Source organism: Elephantulus edwardii, unplaced genomic scaffold, assembly GCF_000299155.1.
Source record: "Elephantulus edwardii isolate Elephantulus edwardi_28Jun2011 unplaced genomic scaffold, EleEdw1.0 scaffold00111, whole genome shotgun sequence".
Classification (NCBI taxonomy): Eukaryota; Metazoa; Chordata; class Mammalia; order Macroscelidea; family Macroscelididae; genus Elephantulus; species Elephantulus edwardii.
The window spans coordinates 5,956,737-5,983,563 of NW_006399861.1; the positions used below are offsets into that span (position 1 = coordinate 5,956,737).

General features: G+C 39.4%; 1 protein-coding gene across 1 annotated transcript in view; it reads right to left on the minus strand.

Annotated features, from left to right (window-relative positions):
- KIAA1009 (KIAA1009 ortholog) overlaps window positions 1-26,827 on the minus strand; it is a 117,201-nt gene that overhangs the window by 28,719 nt on the left and 61,655 nt on the right. Inside the window, exons 13-20 of the mRNA XM_006892164.1 lie at window positions 26,293-26,426; window positions 25,391-25,615; window positions 24,697-24,837; window positions 16,438-16,550; window positions 12,528-12,633; window positions 5,035-5,161; window positions 3,295-3,458; window positions 1,271-1,375 (exon numbers count right to left, since the gene is read on the minus strand). Coding sequence (XP_006892226.1) covers window positions 1,271-1,375; window positions 3,295-3,458; window positions 5,035-5,161; window positions 12,528-12,633; window positions 16,438-16,550; window positions 24,697-24,837; window positions 25,391-25,615; window positions 26,293-26,426 — 1,115 coding nt within the window. The remainder of the gene's footprint in view (window positions 1-1,270; window positions 1,376-3,294; window positions 3,459-5,034; window positions 5,162-12,527; window positions 12,634-16,437; window positions 16,551-24,696; window positions 24,838-25,390; window positions 25,616-26,292; window positions 26,427-26,827) is intronic.

The following is a 26,827-nucleotide window of genomic DNA, read 5'->3' on the forward strand; positions in this document are numbered from 1 at the left end:
TAAAATTCTAAGAAGTATATTCAATCTAATTTTGATAATTTGGGATGTATATTACATTTTTAAAAATTAGAACAATTACAATCTAAGTGTGTAAACCTGTAAATGTTTAATGAAAAATATTGAAAAAACATAGAGACACTTTCAAAAATGTTATCTTTCTGCTCAGTGTGTATCACCATTTTGAGTCTTAAATTTGGTTTACTTTTTTAATTCTTCTATAGTCAGTTTTTCATGCTTTCTCTTAAAAGCCTATCATATAACGGAGAAAACTGTCCCTTTGGCCTTTTATTATCTGCAATTCTGTATAGTTTATCCTTTATTGGCTAATATAAAAGCCAAGCAATTATGGACTATCCTCATTTCAAAATAGTGCTGATTCTTTAAACCACCTGTTCTTTTCTGTGCACTGAACTAAATGGCCATCTCATACCTTAAAATATAAGAACAGTTGCAGGAAAAGCAACAATCCTTTTCCTCAGTTTTCATTCTCATATCACTAGAGTAATAACCCTGAGATGACCTCACAAGGTTGGGTCTGTGATGAAATAATAGCAATTTTTATGTGTCTTAACTTGACTTTAGAAACATGGTGCCTTGTGAACATAGATAAAAATGAGCGCTTCATTTTGCTATTTAGCTTTGAATACAAATACTACCTTACAGAATATTTTAAAAGTAAAAGGGAAAAAGTTAATGATAACCCTGCCCCCACAACTACTTTAATAGAAGAAAAACTAATAGACTTCCCTATATGGTTTTAGAAGTCTCCTACTTCCACTGGCCATGAAATGAGTATTTTAAGTTTAAACAAAGAGAAAAAATGAGGATTATGATCTTCGTTTAGGGAAAGGGAATGTTCTGGTTATGGGAAGTGTAGGTAACATATCCTAAGCATTAGAAACTCTATTGTTTTTTTTTTTCATCTATCTTTGCTCAGTTGAAGGAATCTTAACTCTATACCATTTCAAATTCTGCTTTCCTCTTTCTGGGTGTCTACTAGAACTAGGAGGTACTATTGTAAACAACCAACCACCTTTCATCAATAGTTTGAAAAGTCTTTATGTATAAAGGTATACATTATGTAAAAAGATAGTATTTTATTAATATTACTTGAAATAGAATTTATCAAGCATATTTAAAGAAGAGGCAGTTTTATGTATTAAAATATATGAATAACACCAAAAATTTCTAGGTTCTTGTGAGAAGTCCTGAGCAAATAAAAATGCACTGTATATAAAATATCTTAAAAAATTTTACCCTTAAAACATACTTGCCGTTCCAGATCCTGAATTTTCTTGGCATCAACTGTTCTATCTTTTATACGCATCTTCTGCTGAAAAGATGGATTTCCAGATTCAGCTTTCAGTTTCTCAACCTGTCAATAAAAAAAAGACCATGTTAAGACATATGCGCTTTAAACATGCCAAGAAATAAAGGTTGGGGCAACTTAACATTAGTTGATCGATGAATTCTTCCAACACTCATTTATTGAGCTTCTCTCATGTCCTGAGTATTTTCCAGAGACAGCCCGGGGCTGGCAAACTAGGGCTCTACTCTTATGGCAGTGTCATTTTGGTGAAGTGAGACAGGTGATAAACTAGAAAGTAAATCTGTAAGTACATAACTTAAGTGAGTGGTGAGTTTTATGGAGAAAATACAGAGTGAAGGAAGAGTACGAAAGAGAGGAAGGAATAGGGTTGGCAACTATATCAGATAAAGGAGCCAGTAAAAGTGCTCTTTCTAGGGATAGAAATATGAGCAAGAACATGAACAAGAAGTAAAATATTAATAACAACTAAGACCAGAGTGTTACAGGCCAAGAGAGAAAGTATGTAAGTGGTCAGCATGTTGAAAAATCGCAGGAGCATTTGGTGGCTTACAGGAGAGTGCCCTCGAAAGTGCAGGCTCAAGACGAGGCTGCAGAGGAAGGTGGTTCAGATCACAAGGGACGTACCTTGATAGCCTGTGCTAAGAAGTTTGGATTCATTCTCAACCTGATGTGGAATAGATTATACACCTAAAAGTAAACTGAACTCAAACCCAAACGAAATCCAAATCAGTAATACTACCTCCTATTAGAGAAAAGGCAGGGAAACAGCAGCAGGCCTACTGAGTGCTGGCTCTCGCAGGTTTTGCCAAAGTAGAGTTTACGGTATCTATGCAATACATGCCATATAAGGCTGTGCTAAACTAGTTTATAGCTACTGCTGACATCAACTATCTCATCATCCCACATTTCACATTCATTTAATAAGTAAATAGTTGGGGGGGGATTTCTCCCAACTATTTTTTGTATTAATGAGGTGGTGGGCAAAGTGGCAATAGCTGAGGTGCTCCCTTCCTCAAAGAGCCTGGCGTGGCCTCTGAGAAGCCGGGCCACACTATCTTGACTGCTCAGTCGAGCCCTCCTGAGAGGAGAGTGAGTACTGTGTGATGGGGCTGCTCTCCTCTGTGGCAACACTCTCAGGAGATAGCAGGAGTCTGTCTATTCTGGGTTTCCAGGGGTCTGAAGCTCTGAAGAAATCAAAATTGCTGTGGGGTGGGAAAGAAGAAAATAAAGAAGCCTGGTGTGTAGAGGAATTGTGTGCAAAATTAGTGCATCTTAAAGTGATATAAACTAGGCCTGAAGCTGAAGCCTGAGCAGCACCAGGTGCTTGGTCCTACTCCTAGCACCTTTCCGAAGCCTCCCCAGACCTCAAGACAGAACAGGCATCCCTGAAGAGGAAGCACTCAGGGATGGGAGTGAGCCCTGGAGGAGTTCCTCTGTAGTAGGGTGGTTCTGACTTAGCACAGGAGGACAGTGAGGGGGTTAAGCCCTGGCCCTTCAGTCATGGAATGACTTTATCAAGCTTTGTCTCTTCCATTTTTTCCTTCTATGCAGAGGTGCAACTAGACTTGGCTCAGGCACAGTGATGAATACATCAGGAAATCAAAGCGTATTTCTTTCTATGATTATATTTTGTGAAGAAAAAACCAATTACAGACAAATTATCTGAAATCAGATTGTATCAAAAACTCAAGCTCACTTCCATCAATGTGGAACCATCTCACAGCAGGTTTTCAGAGGCTGAACACCGCACAGGAGGAACTTACCTGTCTCCATTGGAACAGCTGGGGGACTCGCGCCACCTTTATGTGGTGGCCCAACTCCTTAGCTACTAGGTCACCATTTCTGCATATGATGATTTTCATATCATCTCTGAAGCCAACCCATGCTAATAAATGAGATGTGAGTCACTGAGGACAATAAGGTTTGTCGGCAGTAATATATATATATCTGAAATCATAATATACCTCAAGTTTGAGTTTCTTGATTTCTTCATTTGCTTCTTTTAGCCGGACTGTATCTTTATCTAGAAGCTCCTGATTTTCAGCATACCACTGTAGTCTTTTCTGTAAACGACTGATTTCTTGTTTATGTGTTTCCTCTAAAATTTTTATTTCATACAACTTTTCACCTAGAAGATAAAGTAACTGAATACTCTGATTTTTCAACTATTGAAGTTAAACTGAATACTGAGATTCTAATCAAAACTGATGCTTACTTCATGGAAGGAAGCATTATGAAAACACACAGCATAAAGTAGTTCCTATTGCTGTGCCCAACGAGTCAAAGAGACATATATCTCAGGATTAGAAGTCAAGTCCTTTATTAGCTGTGCAGTGGAAGGGGCCCAGCAATGACGCAGGACTCTCCCCTCAGTTTCTGCTAAGAGAATTTATATATATATATTTACTCACTCCAGGTGCAGAGTTATTAGCTACAGCAGTCTACTGTTAAAAACACTTTAAGGGAATAGAGATACATGGACATTTTGCAGTTGAAACATTTCAAGAACACACTGAGTTCACAACATAATGGACAACAGCAGTTACTGCTTTGTGAAGCATTTCGAGGCACAACTCTGAAGCTTGGGGCAAAACAATTTAAAATGGAGTCTGTCTGGCTTCTCACTGTATACAATGTCTTGTTTATTGGTAAAGGAAAACAGAAGAATGTGCTCACATGTTCAAACTCACAGCAAACTTGGCTTAAAGCCATTTTTTAAATTTTGTTTTCCCTCTTGTTCCTAATATTGTGTTTCCACTTCCAGCTTTCATTATATAAGTCGTTTCCATGGGAAAACAAGTGTTTACACTCATGAGACAATAGTACAAATGTAAGGATGCATATCATAGTAAAGAGTAACAATGGTAAATATTAGTGAATGCTTAAGATGGTAGTATTTTATTTAATACAACAAACTTATAAAGTTGGTCCTATTATTGTTATATTTTACAGATGAGGAAAATAAAATTTTCTTACAAATAGTTAAGAATAAATTTGAACATGCAGATTATAACACTGATTACTCACTCCCTCATTATGTGGTAGAGGAAAAAGGCTAACTTTGGAAAACAAGGCCTCCTGTGATCTACCTGTCAGGCCCACGCTTAGCCATCCTAAGCTCCCATCGACATGCATACTCAACAACATATCCCCGGGACACACTTGACCAACCAGCTCTCTTTATTTCTTTATTTTCAAGTCTTATCCACAATAACCCAGCACAAATGCCATTCCCTTTGAATCTTATTTAGCCAATTCAGCATCCCGTCTTACTCTCATGTCTCTAACTTTTTGTCTTATTTTAAAGTGTCTGCATTGGTGTGTTACTCCCCTTTGTTTTTTCTCATAGAGACCAGACCCTTTTTGTCTTAACACTCTTTACAGAAACACAGCACAGTGCCATGTGTTCTTTCAGCAAACATTTGACAGTTCACAGTATTTTAGCTCCTACAAATATTGCCCAAAGTTAAGGTCAGAGTTTAATCAAAAGGAAGACATATAAACCACAAAACAAAAAACTGAATGAACTCAAAATAATCTTTGGTTATGTGGCATTCCTTGCTAAAACAAATCAACTCTACATGCTTATTATGAAACTTAGAAAATGTTTCTATGACTACAAAATACTTTAAATAGTATTCAGTTGCTACCAGTTAAACTTAAGATATGAGTATAAAATGGAGAGTATAAACTTGGTGTCTTACCTGTAGTATAAACAATTTGATCTATGGCTTGGTCTTTCTCTTTTCTCATCTTTTCCAAATCTACTTCGAGAGCTTGTTTGTCTTGCTTCAGTCTTTTGATATCTTCTAATAAATTGTTTTTTTCTTTCTTGATATTCAGAGAGATAGAAAAGCAAACGATTTCCAATTACAAAAAATGTAGTACAATCTCTTCTTCATCCCGTTTACCATAGTACCTCTAGATATTTTCCCTAAATTTTGAAAACCTTGAGGTATATTCCACACCTTGACAAAAGACGTACTTATCCTTCAAAGTTAGTTCAAATGAGGAAATCAGCACCACCACCATCACTTACTTTATTGAACTTAAAATACATGGCAGGTACTCAACAAACACGCTGCACTGAACTAACTGCTGAAGAAATGCTGGGACTTGGTAGATTTGGTATTGTTTATTTTAAAAGAAAGAAAACTGTTACACATTTAATATGTCATCTTACACTTATTCTGTCTAAAAGGGAAAATAATCTCAATTACAAAACCTTATACAATCTTTGTTTCTAGCTTCATCACAGATTTAATTGCATTAATTCACAGTTTAATCTTCTATGTGATCTCTTGTAACTTTCTTTTCAGGACTGTATGAGTTTGTTTTTGGATATTTAGTTATCTTTCTACAAATACCGCTTATCTAAACAAATCCGGGTAGGACTGTCCCCTATGCCAGCAATGACTATGGATGGTATGGCATTATAGATAAAAGGACTGAGAACCTTAGCTTTTATTATGCTTCCAGCCAAACTTTATAAAGAGCCATATAATAAGTTAAGAACATACTAAATGTGTGCAATGTTATTAACAGGACATGAATTATGGAATGAATAGAGAGGAATCTCAAAAAAAAATGAATGCATGAAAACCCATTTCTTTGTAAATTTTACAGTAACAATAAAAAAATTAGCAGGATGTTCTCCAAAGCTACAATACTTTTTCTAACAGTAAATATCTCTATTAGCAACTTGATGCCAGTTGGCTAATTCTATCTCAGTAAAGCTTTTAAAGTAAGTAAACCAGTATATAATTTACAGTAAGTAATTTAAATACAGAACAAGGAAACACTGCATGGTTCAAAATTGGGAAGAGCATATGCCAGAAATGTGTCCTGTTTCCATACCTTTTCAACATGTATGCAGAACAGATCATCTGGGAGGCTGGGCTCTATGAGGAGGACTGTGGGGTCAAGATTGGTGGAAGACCTATCAACAATTTGCGTTATGCAGATGACACAACCCTGCTTGCTGAAAATGAGGAAGACCTGAAACACTTACTGCAGAGGGCCAAGGACTGCAGCCTCCAATATGGATTGAGGCTCAATGTCAAGAAGACAAAGATTCTCACCACTAGACCAATTGGAAGCATCAGGAAGAATGGTGAAGAGATTGAGTTTGTTCACAGCTTTAGTCTACTTGGCTCCACAGTCAACACTCTTGGCACCAGCAGCCAGGAAATTAAAAGATGCATTGCCATGGGAAAGTCTGCTGTTAGGGACCTCTCCAAAGTACTGAAGAGCAATGGTGTCTCACTGGAGACTAAGGTGCACCTGATACAGGCCATGGTCTTTTCAATCACTTGTTATGCATCAGAGAGTTGGACAATGACCAGGGAGGATAGAAGGAGAATTGATGCCTTTGAGCTGTGGTGCTGGCGAAGAGTATTGAGGGTACCATGGACTGCTAAGAGAACCAACAGGTTCATCCTGGAGAGGGTTAAACTGGGCTGCTGCTTGGAGGCAAGGATTCTGAGGCTCCATCTGACATACTTTGGACATGTTGTAAGGAGGGACCGGTCCTTGGAGAGGGACATCATGCTTTGAAGGGTGGAGGGACAGCACAGGAGGAGAAGGCCCTCTATGAGGTGGACTGATTCAGTGACTGGGGTAATTGGGATGGGTGTGTCAGAGGCAGTGAGAGTGGCACAAGACAGAGCAGAGTTTAGGGCTGTTGTACATAGGGTCGCTATGAGTCACAGCGACTCAACCGCACATAACAACAACAACAACAAACCAGTATATAATAAAAACTTTATTTCAATTTATAAATAAAAGAAATATACTAATTGATGAGTGGTGGTGGCAGAGCACATGGGGAGCTGCACTGCTAGGCTACAGATAGTGCCCTTATTTTCTAGTGGTTCAAATCCAGCAGCCGCTCTGTGGGAGAAGGATGGGCAATCTCTTCCCTTGCAATTTTTGCTGCTCTTGTTGTTAGGCGCTGACTACGAGTCATAGCAACACTATGAACAACAGATGGTGCCCTGCACCACCATCCTTATGATCTCTGATATCCTCAAGCTTATTGTTACAGACATCTGGTTCCAATTCAGTGGCAATGAGGGAGGGTTGTTTTTTTGTTGTTGGGGTTGTTTTTTTTGGTTTTTTTTTAGAATCAATCAATTAATCAAGTCTGTTGCTGTTGTTAAGTGCTGTCGAGTCATAGGCGACTCATAGAGACCCTATGAATGAAAGTCCTGGACACCTGTATAGCTTTCGTCCTCTCTCCAGGTTCACAGGATTTCTAGAGGTAAGCTGTTATGGAAATGGATGTCACTCCTACTTCCAAGCTTGCTTTAATTGGGGAGCTCCACCACACACTGTCCACCATGGGTAACCATTCTCGCATATGACTCATAAGTGTCACAGTGTTCGGCTTCACAGCAACCACTTGATATAAATATTATTACAGATTTATCTCAGTATAGCTAAATTTTGCTCTAAAATGTAACCTCAAAATTTCAAAGGATACACGAATATCTGTACTCTAGTTTTCAATATTTACACAAAACCACAAAATTTCAAACAATAATTTATCTTAAACACCTCTTTTTTTTGTTTTGTTTTGATCTAAGTTTCATATGTTAAAATGTGTATTTTAATTATTTATCCTGCTTAGGACACCCTATGCTTCTTGAATCTAAAAAGATATCTCTGATCATTTTTAGAACGTTCTCAGTCATTATCTTTTTAAATATATAAATGTACATTAGAATGTCTCATATTTCTTAATATTCAATATTTCCCATTGCTCTATTTTCTGTTTCACTGTTACGTTATTTATACCTATATTAACTGACTTTTTTCTATTTGCATATAATTATCCATTTAATTATTTGACTGAGTTTAAATATACAGTATTTTTTCCCAGGGAACTATTTCTTTTTCTCTGAATTTGCCTAGCATGCTGTTGACAATTTTCTTGTATCTCCTCTCATTTATTTTATATCTTCAGTCATTTGAAACCTGTTGACCTTTTTGTCTCTGTTCAACAGTTCTACTGGGGCTCTAATCCTGCTGTTTGTTATATCTTCTAAGAATATTCATGCTTGCTGTCTCCTGAAGTTTTATAACTTTGTATTGTGAGCACTTGCTCAGTGTGATATTAACTGTGGACATTATGCAGTGAGCTGGACTAAGGGTGTAAGCCTCTCAAAGCTGTTGTGCATTTCTTTCTCCTAGATATGCTGGAGGTTGCCACTGACTCAGGATTATTGTTTATGCTCTTTATTCAGTTTGAGAATGATTAGCCCTTACAAACTGTGCTGATTCAAATCCTAACACAAATAAATAAATATTGGTTGTTCGTTTATATTGAGCACCCAGTTCTCTGTCTACTTGAGTATGTCAGAAATGATGAGGATGGCACAAGTTAGGACAGCAGAGTTCACATCTGGGAGTTTCTATGAGTTGTACTCGACTCGATGGCACCTAACCACAGCAACTACTATTCAGATACCACATTAAGGCAGGCAATCTTTTGTGGCCCTTCTGCCCTCTAGCAAGGTGGCTGGGTTGTTTTCTACAGCTTTACTGATGGGTGTGCACATGAAGTCAGGTATCCTGTCCCCATTCTGGTGGTAAAGCCCAACCCCTAGGTTACCGACCTGGAAATCAGAGGAACAGAAATTTACTATTGGTATTCTCCTCTACTATATTTTTACCTAATGTATAAAATCTTGTTGTCCACTCCTTGTTAAAATATGAAACAAACCCAAATCCATGACCAGTTGATTATGACTCAAAGAGCCTCTATTGGGTTTATGAGTTGGTAAATCTTTCTTAGTGGAGACTGCCTACTTTTCTTCAAACCCATGACCTTTTGGTTAGCAGTTCAATGCATAACACCTACCACCAGGACACCTTTGTTAAAGTATGGTTGGTATAATTCATGTAACGTAACTCTAAATAATAAAGTATTAGTAAAACTCATGGTTCTTGAGCTGGCACCACTCGAGCAGGTATCTAAGTCTGTAAACTGCATGACTGGCCACCTTTCTTTCTTGGAGCAAGGGTGGATCTGAACCACCTGGGAAGCGCCACCTTTGAGTCAGCAGCACAACCCCCTGTGCCTGTGCCATCAGTGACAGCAGAAGAGAAGACACAACTGCCTGCCCACGGGCCATCTGGAAATACAGGGAGGGCCAGCAGTACACAGTCCCTCAGGGCAAAGAGAACAAAATCATGCTTAAAACAAATGGAAAATTCCAGACCAAACACCTGGAAATTAAAAAGAAAAACTTAAAAAAGTTATGGGGTAGCCATTACATTATGTCTTTGTGTTGAGTAGTTGGGTACACTACATGTAAGGCACAGTCTCTCTCTGTCGATCAGCAATGCGCAATCCACTTTGAAGTCAGACACCAATCCCAACAACTCTGGGTGTATAAACAACTCTCAACACACTGCCACTGAGTAGGAACTGACTCACAGTGATGCTCTAGCAGGTTTTCAGAGGCTTAAAGTGCATGGGAGGAGCCTGCCCATCTTTTTAATAAGGAGCAGCTGGTAGATTTGAACTGCAAAGTGTAAGTGAAGTGTTGGATTGCAAACCAAATCTCTTCATTTTGTTGTTGCTGTTGTTATGTGCTGATGAGACACCTGTGAGTCATGGCGACCTTATGTACAACAGCTCTGAAGCCTGCCCTGTCCTGAGCCAGTCTCACTGACTCTGATACACCTAATTCCATAGCTGCAGTTACCATGTCAATTCATCTCATCTGGGGTCTTCCTCTCCTACGCTGTCACTTCACAATTCCAAGCATGATATCCTTCTCCAAGAATCGGTCCCTCTTGGCCACGTGTTCAAAGTATGTGAGAGGGATCTTAAAAATCTTAGTCTCCAAGGAGAAACTTGGTTTCACTCTCTCCATAACCTATTTGTTCTCTTGGCTGTCTACTGTATGTTAAATATTCTTCTCCAGCATCACAACCCAAAAGAACCTTTTTCTATCATCCTTAACGCTGTCCAGCTATCTGATATATACCAAATAATTGTGAAGATGATGGCCTGGTTCAGGTGTACCTGAGTCTCTATATTGACAACATTGCTCTTCAGCACTTTAGGATATACTTTACAGCCTTGGAAATTTGATGTAGGATGGCTAAGAGTTGGAACTGACTCTATTGTGGTAAGTTTTTAGTCACCTCCAAGTATCTTCTAACTTTAGTGAACATTTACTACAAGAATTTATTTGAAATAAGTTATATGTGCTAGATATGAAGCTTCCTATGCAGCTCCAGGAAGAAATTTTTGAAGTCATGTTGGAATACAAAGAGGATGCCATTTAAAACCAGTGTAACATAGGGTTCTCTATTGTGGTTGTTTTGTGCCATCGAGTCGCTTGCGACTTATAGCGACCCTATGTACAACAGCCCTAACTCTGCTCTGTCCTGTGCCAATCGCACCATCTCCGACACACCCGTCCCGATTATCCCAGTCACTGAATCAATCCGCCTTCCCCTCCTGCGCTGTCCCTCCACCCTCCCAAGCACAATGACCCTCTCCAAGGACCGGTCCCTCCTTACAACATATCCAAAGTATGTCAGACTGAGCCTCAGAACCGTTGCCGCCAAGGAGCCGCCTGGTTTGACTCTTTCCAGGATGAATCTGTTTTCCTAGCAGTCCATGGTACCCTCAATACTACTCTCCAGCACCACAGCTCAAAGTCATCAATTCTCCTTCTATCCTCCTTGGTCATTGTCCAACTCTCTGATGCATAACAAGTGATTGCAAAGACCATGGCCTGTATCAGACGCACCTTAGTCTCCAGAGAGACACCATTGCTCTTCAGTACTTTGGAGAGGTACCTAACAGCAGACTTTCCCATGGCAATAAACCTTTTAATTTCCTGGCTGCTGGTGCCAAGAATGTTGACTGTGGAGCCAAGCAGACTAAAGCTGTGAACAAACTCAATCTCTTCACCATCTGTCCTGATGCTTCCAATTGGTCCAGTGGTGAGAATCTTTGTCTTCTTGACATTGAGCCTCAATCCATATTGAAGGCTGCAGTCCTTGACCCTCTGCAGCAAGTGCTTCAGGTCCTCCACAGCTTCAGCAAGCAGGGCTGTGTCATCTGCATATTGCACACTGTTGATAGATCTTCCACAAATCTTGACCCCACATTCCTCCTCATAGAGCCCAGCCTCCTGGATAATCTGTTCTGCATACAGGTTGAAAAGCTTTGGAGACAGGACACATCCCTGGCATAAGCCCTTCCCAATTTTGAACCATGCAGTGTTTCCTTGCTTTGTTCTGACAACTGCCTCTTGGTCCAAGTATAGGTTTCGCATTAGCATGATCAAGTGTTATGGGATTCCCGTTCTTCTCAGAGTCAGCCATAGTTTGTTATGATCCACACAGTCAAACATCTTTGCATACTCAATGAAACACAGATAGACATTCCTCTGGTATTCCCTGCTTTCAGCTACGATCCATCTAACATCAGCTACAATATCCCTAGTACCACGACCCCTTCTAAACCCAGCCTGGACTTCTGGCAGCTCTCTGCTGATGTGCTGTTCCAGTTGTTTTTGGATCTTGCTTGCATGTGAAATCAATGACACTGTTCTGTAGTTTCCACACTCAGTTGGGTCACCTTTCTTTGGGATGGGAACAAATAAAGATCTCTTCCAGTCAGTTGGCCAAGTGGTTGTTCTCCAGATTTCTTGGCACAACTTGGTGAGCACATTCAGGGCAGTATCTGTTAGCTGAAATATGTCAACTGGTATACCGTCTATTCCTGGGGCCTTATTTTTTGCTATTTCCTTCAAAGCAGCTTCTATTAGGGGCACATATATACTATATATGGTGCTCTGGTGGCCTAGTGGCAAGAAGCTGCGCTGCAATCCAGAAGGCATGCAGTTCAAGGCCACCAGCTGCTCCACAGGAGAAATGGGCCGTCTACTCCTGTGGATTTACTGCCTCTGAAAACCTGCGAGAGAGTCTGCTATGGGTTGGCTGCGATTCTACAGTTCACAACACCAACATATACTATTTAACAATTATATTCATTAATATGTTCTATCAATATATATATACACTAAATTCTAATCTTGGATATATAATTTGAGTTTTTAAATGATGTGAAATGTAAAAACATTATATTCATAAATTACAAAAACAGATTTTTCACATACATGGGGATTTTTATAATAAATTTTAATTGTTAAAGTCACAGCTTTACCTGTGCCAAGCGGAGTTCTGCTAACAGTTCTGTGAAACTCTGATTTCTGGAGTGTTCGGAGTCCTCCACTGTTCGAGTCAGGAGGTGACTTTTATGCATTTGTTCTCTGAATTATTTTGGAAACAAAAAAGTGGTTTAAAAGATTCTTTTAACATAAAATATCTACATATTAAAAATGAAAAAATGCTAATGAACTGAAACTATGAGTTATTGAAGACAAAAACTTTAGTTAACCTAAAAATTAAAATACTGTAAGAAAAGTATTATAACCATTGACGATGCAGTGCGTTACATGTCAGTTGCTAGCTGGAAAAGTCAAGGGTTCAAATCCACCAACTTCTCTGTGGGAAGGGAGAAGTCTACCTATAAAGGTTTCAGCCCTGGGAAGCTGGCAGAAGGCTGCTAATAATCAGAACTGACAGGATACCAGATAGCAGCAGGCTTGGGTGTTTTTTGGGGTTTTTTTTGGTAAGGCAGCATGTTGTTGTGTTCGTGATTGCCATCGAGTTGAGCACGAATCACAGAGACCTTATGAACAAAAGACCTGAAGTCTTTCTATAACTGTCATCGTTTCTCAAAGTTCATAGAGTTTCCAGAGGCATGTTGTTTAGGAAGTGGATGCCACTCCTGCTTCCAAACCTAAGATAGTATTGTTGTTGTCTGTTATTGTTATGTTATGTGCCGTCAAGTTGCTTGCGACTCACAGCGGCCCTATGTACAAGAGCCCTAAACACCGTTCTATCCTGTGCCAACCTTGCTGTCTCAAACACACTCATTCCCACCACTCCACTCACAGAATCGATCCATCTCATCGAGGGTCTTCCTCTCCTGCACCGTCCTTCCACTCTCCCAAACATGATGTCCCTTTCCAAGGATAAGTCCCTCCTTACAACATGTCCAAAGTATGTCAGATGAAGCTTCAGAATCCTTGACTCCAAGGAGCATTCCAGCTTCACCTTCTCTAGGACAAACCTGTTTGTTCTCCTAGCAGTCCATGGTATATTACACACTCTTCTCCAGCACCACAGCTCAAAAGCATCAATTCTCCTTCTATCATTCCTATTCACTGTCCAACTCTCTGATGCATAGCACGTAATTGCAAAGACCATAGCCTGGATCAGGCGCACCTTAGTCTCCATCCTGATGTTGTTGTTCTTCAGTACTCTTGAGAGGTCCCGCACAGCTAACTTTCTCAATGCAATTTGTCTCCTGATTTCCTGGCTGCTCTTAACAAGGGTGTTGACTGTGGAACCAAGTAAACTAAAAGTGTTAACAATCTCAATCTCTTCACAATCCACTGATGCTGCCATTTGGCCCAGTGGTGAGAATCTTTGTTTTCTTGATGTTGAGCTTCAATCCATATTGAAGGCTGCAGTCCTTCACACTTAAATATTTATGTTTTATATAAAAGAATTAAAAGCTTAAGAATATAATGTGTTGGTTTAAGTGGAATATAAAAATATTTCTTCCTAAATATGAGAAAAAATGTCCTACAAAGATGTCCTATTGTGCTGTCACATCACCTTAGATGGCTCCCTAATTTTTTTTCCAATCTTACATATGAAGCTAACAAAATAAGCATAGTCTGTTACATGTACATTGCTGTTAGGTACTGTTATGCTGAATTCTCTGTAGGGGTTTCTAGGCTTGTAAGCTTTATTTCTAGGTTATAACCTTTCAGTTAGTAGCTGAAAGCAAAACCATTGCACCACCTGGGCTTTATTTTGTTGTTTGTTTGTCCCCCTAGCCCCTGAGACATCATACAAGGAGTTTAGGAGTCTATGAAAGATGGTCTTATCACAATATATCAAAGAATAATTTCTTTCATTGTTGAAAGTTCATTTAGACACTTAAGTTTTGCATCTTGGAACACACATTTTAATGGCCAGGCAGTATAAAAATGCAATATCTGAAAATACTTTTTGAAATACTTAAAAAGAAAGTAAATGCTTGCATCAAAAATGATGCGTCATAAATTACCACAATGGCCTGGTGCAGCACCAAGCTGCAGGGTCTCTTCTGCAATACCCCTAAGTCGAGTCTGTCAGATGCTGTGCCCTTTTTCTATTTGGCATAAGAGAGATCAGTATGCATGAGTGGTAGGCTTGCCTCTTAGTGTATAAATTATCACATAAGGACTGGAATAATTATGTGAATAATATGTTAACATTCACTGTCAAGGAAGCTACTCCTGACAAAACAGCTATCAGAGATTAGGCATTTATATGAAATGATGCTCATTTAGTCATTCTCTACAAGAAGTATCCTAGCTTTTCTGTGCATGAACTCCGCTCTTTTACTTCACTTACACACTGGAACAATTAACAGCCAAAGCACCTCTTAAATACAAGCCATGATTCTTCATTATGTGCCAGTGTCTCACTCTTCTGCTACAGAAAGACTCAGGTGGCTGCAGATCACAGCTCACCAGTTCTCTGGAGAAATGCGCTCAAAGGAAGTCCTTACATCTCCTAGCCCAGAAATATATCCTTCACCGGTTGCACATGGCAGGAGAGTCCTGGTGTCTAATCTGTAAGGAGGTGCACTGACAACCCCAAGGCCATGCCTCTCTGGTTTAAATCCACCAGGAGCTCAGGGTGAGAAGGATGGCAATCGCCTCCTATGCCATTTATAGTCTCAGCAACTCAATGAAGGCTCAGCTATAAGTGGGTTCCACATCAACAGCAATGAGTGGGTTTCACAGGGCACATCTCAGCTGGTGATTATCTAGATTAGTATAACAAACAGCCTCAAAAAGGAACCAAACTTAGTGATTCTGTTCTTCAGAGCTTCCTCCTGGAGCAGAGAGCAGCTAGTAACTAGCAGAGACCACATTCTTGCCTCATTTTCCCCTTGCCCTATAGTCTGCTAGCAGCATCATTATGGATGGTGAAGAGATTGAGATAGTTAACAGTTTTCGTTTGCTTGGCTCAACAGTCAACACTCTTGGTAACAGCAGCCAGGAAATCAGGAGATGAATTGCATTGGGAAAGTGAGCTGTCAGGGACCTCTCAAGAGTACTGAAGTGCAACGACGTCAGGCTGGAGACTAAGGTGTGCCTGAACCAGGCTATTGTCTTCGCAATTGCATGCTATGCATCAGAGAGCTGGACAGTGAGTAGGAATGATAGAAAGAGAATTGATGCCTTTGAGCTGTGGTGCTAGAGAAGTGTTGAATATACATTATGGACTGCTAGGAGAACAAACAGGTTTGTCCTGGAGAGGGTGAAACTGGGCTGCTCCTTGGAGTCAAGGATTCTGAAGCTTCGTCTGACATACTTCGGGCATATTGCAAGGAGGGATCATTCCTTGGAGAGGGACATGACATTTGGGAGACTGGAGGGACAGCGCAAGATAGGAAGACCCTCGATGAGATGGATTGATTCAGTTACTGGGGTAATGGGAGTAGGTGTGTCAGACACAGTGAAGTTGGCACAAGACAGAGCAGTGTTTAGGTCTCTTGTACACAGGGTGGCTATGAGTCACAAGCAACTCGACGGCACATAACAACAACCAAGTAGATTCTGCCTCTACGGAATCTGATCTAAAACTATAATTGATGTTATACGATAGTCCTTTTAACAAATATTAATCATGTGGTTTCTGAAGAGATGGTTAAGTAGCTGAGGCTTAATGCTGGATAATAAGAATTTTGTATAGTCAGTTTTCTGAATCTGATGTCAAACTATATGAGCATGCCAAAAAGCAGAAAGAATGTAAGTCATTTAATGCCAGTCAAAAGAAAAATTCATTGAATCCTAAAAAGACAAGGTATAAAGATACACTTTATATACTTTTTCTACACCTCAGTGTGCAAATGTTTTTAATTCTGAATAAAATGAAATAATAAATTAATAAAATGCCTGGAGTATTTAAAATGTATTTGATTGTAAGAATTAAAAAGGACTTACTTTAAGGAAGCTAGCTCACTCAATAAACTCTGGTTTTCCTTAAACATTAGCTCCTCATTTTTCTTGTTTTGTTCTTGGAGATCTTTCATTTGATTATACAGTTTCTCGTTTTCCTTTTTTAAAACAGAAAATGACGTTAAGTACATCTTTGGTGGATTCAAACTGACGAAGTTTCAGTTAGCTGCCACCAGGGCTCTTTCAAAAGTCAGCCAAAATCTCAAATGTTCTTTTATTAAGTTCCTACTCACAGCGACACTTTACAGCCAAGGCTACAAATGGGAAGAGGAGACTGTCCATCTTTCTTCCCTCAGAAAGCCCAGCCCTTTGGTTATCAGCGAAGCTCACTCTGGACTACACCCCCACCCCCTCCCCAGAGCTCCCTTCAAAGTCTGTAGTACTTACACAGAGAATAGGTACTTAAACTGTTCTTCAGATACTTTAAAGACTTTTTAAATTTCTGCAGTGTCCGAATAAAAGAAATCTCTTCAAACACTGTATCATCTCAAGAGAAAACTTTTCATCTAAAAAGGATTCTTGGTATTTACTTTGTCAATATGGTGAATTACGTTGTTTTTATTATGTTGAACCATCTTTTACATACCTGTTATGAAATCACTTGGTATGATGAAAGCAAATAACAAAATCCACATGCTCCCAGCAATTGATGCAGAAAAGGCATTTGATAAAATCTAACACCCTTTCCTGATTAAAACACTAAGCAAAATAGTAATAGAAGGAAATTTTCTCAACATAGTGAAAAGTCTATGCATAAACCCAAAAGCCAATGCCATTCTCAATGGAGCAAGACTAAAAGCATGTTCCTTGTGAACAGGAACCAGACCAGGATGTCCACTCCGATCACTCCTATTCAATATCGTATTGGAAGTATTTCCTAGGGCAATATGATAAGAGAAGGAAATAAAAGGCATCCAGATCAGAGAGAAGTGGTTAAACTGTCTCTATAAGCAGATGGTATGAGAGTGTACACAGAAAACCCCAAGGACTAGTGGACCATTTTAGTTGAGTGGTATGATTTACAGATAAGGAAACTAAGAAAGCAATATCATTTACAATAGTCAACCACAAATTAAGATACTTGGGAGTGAACCTAACAAGAGACCAAAAGATCTTTACAAAGAAAACTACAAAACACTTTTGTGGAAACAATAAGAGACCCAAATAAATGGGAAAATGTTCCCTGTTCATGGACAGGAAGACTCAATAGAGTGAAAATGACAAACAATCCTACCAAAAGCGATTGGCATGTTTAATGTGAACCAAATACAGATACCAAATTCATTTTTAAAGGAGATCGAAAAGGCAACCGTCAGCTGCCCAGGAAACCTTGCTAAAGTGTTAATTCCCATTGCCACCATGTTGAAGAAAACAGTCTCCTAAAGAGCCCCAACAGAGGTGGAAACTACTCATCAGAGGGTGGAGCTTTGAAACGACAGACAAAAGTCTAAGGAGACATGTATTTTTTAAAAATTTTATATTTGTTTGCTCACAAAGTTCATACACATTGTGTTTCACACTATTCTTCATTCATATTGTGCTTCATATAATCATTCCCATGCATTATGTTTTATAAAATCAATCACCACTGGACCTTGCCCATAATTACTCAATCTTTTCAGGTCCCCGCTGGATCCTTCCTTCACCGATCATGGTTTCGCCCCTACCCAACCTCACCCTTCCACTCCCACCCCTTCCCCATTTGGGTCCCTACAGATGTTTTATTGGTTTTCCTTCTACTTTTTACAATAATGATCTTATGCAGTACTTGTCCTTCTGAGACTGAGTTAGGTCATTCAGCATAATACTCTCCAGTCTCTCTCAAGTTATGCATTATTTTTTGAAATCATTGCTCCTGAGTGCTGCATTGTATTACACTGTGTGAATGTACCACAATTTTTCAATCCATTCAGGTGTGGTTGGACATTTCGGCTGTTTCCATGTTCTTCCTTTTTTTAATTTTCTTTTGTTTCCATGTTCTTGTGATAGTGAATAATACTGCTATGAACACTGATATACAAATCTCCATTTGGGTCTCAGCTCTAATTTCCTTGAGGTATATTCCTAGTAGTGGAATAGCTGGGTCAAACGGAGTTTCTATGTTCAACTTTTTGAGAAAACGTCCAGAGTGGCTGTACCTTTTAAAAATCCCAACAGCAGTGTATGAGCATTCCCACCTCTCTACATCTAAGGAAACGCTTACAGACTGTGTAGTAATGTTGTTGTTACGTTCTGTTGAGTCACTTGTGACTCATAGCGACCCTATGTACAACAGCCGTAAAGCCTGCTCTATCCTGTGCAAATTGCACTGCCTCTGACACACCCATCCCAATTACCCCAGTCACTGAGTCAATCTACCTCATAGAGGGCCTTCCCCTCTTGCGGTGTCTCTTCACCCTCCCAAGCATGATGTCCCTCTCCAAGGACCGGAGCCCTCCTTACAACATGTCCAAAGTATGTCAGACGAAGCCCCAGAATCCTTGCCTCCAAGGAATAGCCCCGTTTAACCCTCTCAGGGATGAATCTGTTTGTTTTCTTAGCAGTCTATGATACCCTAAATACTCTTCTTCAACACCAAAGCTCAAAAGCATCAATTCTCCTTCTATCCTCCCTAATCATTGTCCAACGCTCTGATGCATAAGAAGTGATTGCAAAGACCATGGCCTCTATCAGACGCACCCTAATTTCCAGAGTGACACCATTGCTCTTCAGTACTTTGGAGAGGTTCCTAATAGCAGACTTTCCAATCACAATACATTTTTTGATTTCCTGGCTACTTGTGCCAAGAGGGTTGACCATGGAGCCCAGCAAACTAAAGTTGTTAACAATCTCAATCTCTTCACCATTCATCTTGATGCTTCCAAATGGTCCAGTGGTGAGAATCTTTCTCTTCTTGACACTGAGCCTCAATCCATACTGAAGGCTGTAGTCCTTGACCCTCTGCAGCAATCGTTTCAGGTCCTTCTCAGTTTAAGCAAGCAGAGTTTTGTCATCTGCATAATGCAGATTGTTAATAGATCTTCCACCAATCCTGACCCCACATTTCTCCTCAGAGAGCCCAGCCTCTCAGATAATCTGTTCTGCATACAGGTGGAAAAGGTATGGAGACAGGATGCATCCCTGGCATACACCCTTCCCAATTTTGAACCATGCAGTGTTTCCCTGCTCTGTTCCGACAACTGCCTCTTGGTCCAAGTATAGGTTTCACATTAGCACAATCAAGTGTTCTGGGATTCCCATTCTTCTCAGAGTCAGCCAGTTTGTTATGATTCACACAGTCAAATGCCTTTGCATAATCAATGAAACACAGATAGACATTCCTCTGGTACTCCCTGCTTTCAGCCAAGATCCATCTAACGTCAGCTACAATATCCCTAGTACCACGACCCCTTCTAAACCCAGCCTAGACTTCTGGCAGTTCTCTGCTGATGTGTTGCTGCAGTCGTTTTTGGATAATCTTCAGTAGAATCTTGCTTGCATGTGATATCAATGATATTGTTTTATCATTTTCACACACTGTTGGGTCACCCAGCTCTCTTCCAGTCAGTTGGCCAAGTGGTTATTCTCCAGATTTCTTGGCACAACTTGGTGAGCACGTCCAGGGCAGCATCCCTGGTAATGAGAGAGCCAAATACCAAGTGCTTCAGAAACTTTGGGCTTGTCACATACTCAACTGTGGAAGAGGTGGGTGCAGCCATGTATGCAAGGCCCTACAAGGTGGACGGAAGGATTGTAGAATCTCTTGGACTATCTCAAGAAAAGATTCTCAAACACCAGGTACCCATTTATCTGTGAAAAAGATATTTGTTGGTGGAATGAAAGAAGACAACTGAAAAATATGACTTATGAGATTATTTTGAATAGTACAGGAAAACTGAAGTGACTGAAATCATGACTGACCAAGGCAGTGGCAAGAAGAGGAGCTTTGATTTTGTAACTTTTGATGGCCATGACCCAGTAGATAAAATCGTTATTCAGAAATATCATACTGTGAATGATCACAACTGTGAAGTAAGGACAGTCCCATCAAAGCAAAAGATGGCCAGTGCTTCTTTTAGCCAAAGTGGTCGAAGTGGTTCTAGAAACTCTGGTGGTGGGAGTAGAGGTGGCTTTGGTGGGAATGACGACTTTGATCTTGAAGGAAAGTTCAGTGGATGAGGTGGCTTTGGTGGCACCCGAGGTGGAGAATGTGGAGGCAGTGGAGATGGCTAAAATGGATTTAGTAATGATGGAAGCATCTATAGAGGTTTTGGAAGCTACAATGATTTTGGCGATTATCACAATCAGTCTTCAAATTTTGGACCCATGAAATGAGGAAACTTTAGAGAAAGTTCTGGTCCTTATGGTGGTGGAGTTCAATACTGGACCAAACCACTAAATCCTGCAGTAGCTACGGCAGGGGCCGATGGTTTTAATAACTGCCAGGAAACAAGGCTTAGAAGGAATGCAGAGGCAGAGAAGTGATAGGGAAGCTACAGGTTATGACAGATTTGTCAACTCAGCCACACACAGTGGTGGCAGGGCCTCACTGCTACAAAGACTACATGTTTTAGAAAATACTCTTATGTACAGGCAAAAAAACCTCAAGGACTGTATTTGGGACTAATTTTATAATAAGTTCTTTTAGCTTCTGTTCTGTGGAAAGTGTAAAGCATCTGGTGTACAAATCTTAAACGGCTTTTAATGTAGACTGGGGTTTTTTTGCATCCATGCTGCTGACTGCTAAATGTAATAGTTTGATCATAACATTGATAAATAATTTTTTTTTTAAAAAAAGGAAAGGCAACTGTCAAATTTACTTGGAGAGGAAAGAGATCCTAAACAGGCAAAGCACTTCTGAACAACAAGAATGAAGTGGGAAGTAGCATTTTCTGTTCTCAAAACTACAGCAGTAGTAACCAAAACAGCATGGTACTGGTACAATGAAAGGCACATAGACCAATCAAGAACAGAATCGAGAACCCAGATATGAACTCATCTACTAACAGTTAACTGATAATTTGACAAGGAAACAAAACATATCAAATGGAGAAATGACAGCCTCTTCAACCAACGGTGCTGGCAAAACTGGGCTGTTACCTTCAGAAAGCTGAAACAGGATACACATCTCACACCATACACAAAAATCAACTCAAAGTGGATCAGGGACCTGGGTGAGTAAAGCCCAAAACCATAAAGATCATAAAAGACTAACTGGGACCATGCTTAGATGGCCTATTCTGTGGTATAAAGAGAGTGACAAATATAGCCAGAAACACTCAACCAGGAGAGGTTAAAATTGATGAATGGGACATTCTTAAGATTAAATTCCTGTATGGATCAAAAACTTTTCCAGGAAGGTGAAAAGAAAATCTACTAAGTAGGAAAAAACACACTTGGCAATACCATCTGAGACAAAGGTCTTATAACAAAAGTGTACAGAATCCTACAGGGTCTCCAGAAGAAAAAGACTGACAAGCCAATTACAAAATGGGAAAAAGATATGGAAAGACCTTTTCACAGAGGAAGTCATTTGGATGACCAACAGACATATTCTCAGAATCACTGGAAGTAAGACAGATGCAAATCAGAACCACAAAGAGATACCATCTTATCCCAATAGTGGTAGCCAAGTTTAGCAGAGTAGCAAGCAATAAATGCTGGAGAGGATGTGGAAAGATTGGAACTCTCATTTACCATTGATGGGATTATAAAATGGTACAATCACTCTGGAAGGCAGTTCGGCATTTCCTCAAAAAACTGAACAAAAAAATCTCCTTATGACCTAGCTATTCTACTACCAGGAATACACCCCAAAGAAATTAGAACTGAGAAACAGAGATACGTACACCAATGTTCATAGCAGGGTTATTCACAATTGCAAGAACATGAAAATAGCCCAAATGCCTAACTACAATTACATGGATTGAGAAACTGTAGTATATTCACATGACAGACTAGTACGCACCACTCATGAGCAATGATTAAAAAAAAAAACTACTACATAACTTGGGAGAGACTGGAGAACATTATTCTGAGTAATCTAACCCAGTCTCATAAGGACAAATACTACATAAAACCATTACTGTAAAAATAGAAGGATCACTAGTTAAATGTGTACAGGAGGCAAGGAGTGGGAGCAGAGCAGTGAGGGCAGGCAAGGAGTAATCAGAGGGTCACACAATTTGATGCGTGGAGGGAGAGGATAAAGGAAATAAAAATGATCTGGTGGGCACCTGATAAAACAGGATAATGGGAGGCATAGTTCAATGGTCATTAATTTTATAAACTACAATATATGGGAATAATTATACGAAACACAATGTGAACGAAGAAAAGTGTGAAACACAATGTATGTGAATTAGAGATGCAAACCAATGTTTAAAAAAAAAGTTAAATAAAAAGGGAGCTCTGGTGGCCTAGTGGCAAGAAGCTGAACTTTAATACCTAAGGCATGAGGTTTGAGGCCACCAGCTGCTCCACAGGAGAAGGATAGGCAATCTCTTCCCAAGTGATTAGCTGGCTCTGAAAATCCACCAGAGGGTCAGCTATGGGTCGGTCTGACTCTACGGTACACAACAACATCAACAAATAAAAAGGATTCTTTCCAAAATGCTTGTTTATTTAAAAAAAAATTATGAATATTTCCTAGTGTCAGTAAAAGGCACTGGATTTCACAGGAATAAATGGGTAATAAGCTGCAAGAATAACCACATCCTGTTTGCACAGAACAGGGCAGAAGGGCCTGGTGAGACCATTTGCTCTTTCTTATGTCTGACTGGAGAAAGCAAACTGATGGCTGGAGGGACACTCCAGAAGCCAGGCTTTCAGTAGTGAAGTAACTAGATTTAGCCACAGTTAGTGTTCATGTGTGTTTCTTCTAATAGCTCCAGTTCTGGAAATCCTTGGTAAAGGACCAAAGATTGATAAATTCCAGGGTGAAACCTGAGTATTCATGTGTGTTTCTGAAATCTAAACTAAATTAAAGAGCAGATGTTTCTGCCAGGGGTAGGCAGAGAGACTTCAGCCTGTTCCCTGTGAGGCTGGATGACTCAGGCAATAGAGACCTGAGGGAGAAGATATACTTAACAATTCCTCACTTTTTCCTCATGTTAATTTGTTAAAATGAAGTGGACATTGCTTTTTTAGTTTTTTATTGTGATCACACACAATATGTATGTGATGCAAGTTTACAAAAAGGAAATGGCTATTATTTAAATAATACTGATGGCTATTCTAAAAGGGCCTTTATATTTTAATAGAAAAGGAATAATTGTGTGGAGCATGTGCTAACTATTCTACCTTCTAAAAATCACTTTTAAAAATACTTGTTCTGTAGGTAAGATGAGAATGCCAGGCCAAAGATTTTAAAATCTCCACTAACTTTAGGGCAACGTATCCTGTAAGTAATGTAGCACTATTTCACTTAAATGTCGTAGTCACAGATGGTAATGCTTTCTGTGGATGTCACTGGGTGACAATATTTGCCAACAGGCTCAATGGGATCGCTGTGATTGTCAAAGGAGGAAAATGGGATGAGAGAAGAAAGAAAAGAGGGAGGGAAGTAAGAAGCAAGGGAGTGAGGGATCTGAGAGGAAGTTTTAACAGACTTCTGAGGAGACCATGAGCCCTGGCTGACTGTCAGGTTACCAACACTGATAATGAACCACACGTAGCTCCCTTCTTTCTGTAGGACCAATTTTTTAAATATTTAATTCCATTTTTACTTCATTTCCAGGGCACTGACAATTGATTTCAATTCCATATTTCAGCATATAATGTTAAAATTAGCCAATTTTATCTATTCAAAAGTACTTGAGGAAACCAAGTCAGCTGCTAAGGACCATGGCTATTAAAAACTTAAACTGGTAATAGTCACTGATGAGTACTGCCGTGTCAGGCCCTGGCTGAGAGGTCAGTTTGCCCTGTTTCACTTTAATTTCACTACTAACATAAAAGGGAGCTATTAATACTGATATTCACATTTCACAGATAAGGAGAATATCTCAGAGCAGTGAAGTACTGGAGCACAGCAGGTGATGGAGCCAAGCCTCAAAGCCCGATTCTTTTTAGTCCAGAATTCATCCACCTAACACTTTAACTCTGCCTATGAGGATGTGTACACTAGCTCAATGATTACTTCCTCCTGTTCACCAGAACTCCTATTTCCTACAAAAGAAACCCAGAAGTATTTTAATGGACCTCACTTTTATGATCAAAAGGGTCTCAGGAACAAGGTCCCAAAGTGGTCAGGAGTGAACATACCTGTTGATATCCTTGAAGAAGTGTTTCTTGTTCTTGGATTTCTTTTTGGATTTCCTTCAATTTTTCATCAGTGACGGGATCAGCTGATTCTCCAAAATGCAACCATCTTTGTTTTTTGCTTGCTTCTTCAAAGCTACTTAACTGAGGAGATGCAGAAATTGTTTCAATTAGGAAGGTAATCAAGAAGGGAAAAGTGAGAAAGAACAGAAAAACTCAAGGTGTACAGACCTAAAGCCCTTTTAAAGTATGTACCACTGGAAGTTCATGTAATGCTACCTGGAGCTTATCAATGGTGTGATGTTTTGTGCTGGTGGTTTGTTTATGGACATAACTCAGAAATGCTAAACAAGGTCACTGAGTCTAAATATTCTATAACAGCTTCCCTTGAAATGCTAGTTCCTTTGAAGATCACAATGAACTGAGAGATTTGTTTAAAGAAGAACTGCTATCTGAAGAAAACTATCAAAATGAGCCTATATATATATATATGTACATGTATAACTATATCTCTATTATCTTTTCCTCCCCAGGGATTTCAATTTATGCTCTTCTGCAAGGCTGCACAATCAGAATCACATCCATATTTACACAACAAATATGTCAAATTATCCAACTCCACAACAGACCAGCAAGGCATTCAGCAAATTCTTTTTTAATCAACAAAAGAAAAAAAAGAGAGCAACAAGTTTAATACCTTTGCTTGAAGAATATAATTGTCTTGATTTAGTCTGAAGAGTTCTTTTTCTTGTTGTATCTTTAGTTCTTCCATCTTATTTTCCAGCTCACGTTCTTTATTTGAGAATGTGACTTTAATTTGATCAATTAGTTCCTGTGCACCCCTCCATTTTTCCTCTGCTTCCTGAGCTCTTTTAAACAAAAATAATTCTGTCTCCTTCCCACCAGGATATCCTGCAGAATCCTTTTAAGGAAATGCATTACACCTCATTGTTAGATTTACAGGTAACATTAAAACACTAGTCATTAGAGGAAAAAAAATCTTCACAATTAAAATGTTATAGTTAATGTTCTGTATACACTAAAAAAATTTTCACTCACTACTGTCAAATTGAAACTGATCCATGACTGACCTTTCACTGGGTCTCTGGGGCTTTAAATTGCATGTGAGGAGAACTGCCCATCTTTCTCCCTCAGAGCCAGTAGTGGATTTGAACTGTTAGAGAGGGGTGGGCTTTGGGTTAGCAATGCAACTCCCTCCTACGTTACCAGAGCTCTTGTTCTACGTTGTGAAAGATCATAAATGTTCAGTATTAGTGACCAGAATGTCACTATGGAGAGAGGAGAAATCTCATACATTTGTTCCATTTCATTATTTATAATTTCACTGAAACAGTAGTTTAGAAGAGGCTATTCCTTTGAAAGGGACATCATGCTTGGAAAGGCAGAGGGTCAGCAAAAAAAAAAGATCCTTAATGAGATGGATTGATGCAGTTAATGTGGCAATGGGTTCAAGAGTGTCATGGATGGTAAGGATAGAATAGGACAGGACAGACTTGAGATATGTTGGTCTTAAGATTGATATGAATTGTACTTGACTTGATGGCACCTAACAAGAGTAATCAGAAATAGAATACCTACATTCTGAAACTGAGCACAGGATTCAATCTGTGTGGGATCTTCTGACTTCTTTGGAGTAGTCAGGCAATTTTCTAGTTTTGGAGTTGGTGTTCCCAAAGCTGCAGACTTGAGGACTTTTGTTCCAGATAAAATCTCTAAATATCAGAAAGAGTAAAGAAAAGCAAACAAAGCTGAAAGGGAGTTAGCAATTAAGTAACAATAAATATAATACAATGGGTACCCTAAGATAAAATGAAGATCTCCCAACAGGGTAGATGTAAAATAGCAGGGCTTAACTACTTCACAGTGACAATCAATAGCGCATTCTGAGAATCACCACTCACGATCAATATACCATTCAAACTAACAGACCCAAGATGCACAACAAATGGCTCATGGAACTGGACGAATGTGATGAGAATGTAGATTCAGATAACCCGAGGCATTATTACTTCAAGTAAAATTTTATTTTAAATGTTCATATCATTAATAGGTAAGCAATCCTAAATAGCTAATCAAAAGTAGCTGGTAACATTCTGAAGCATTTCAGTTCAGA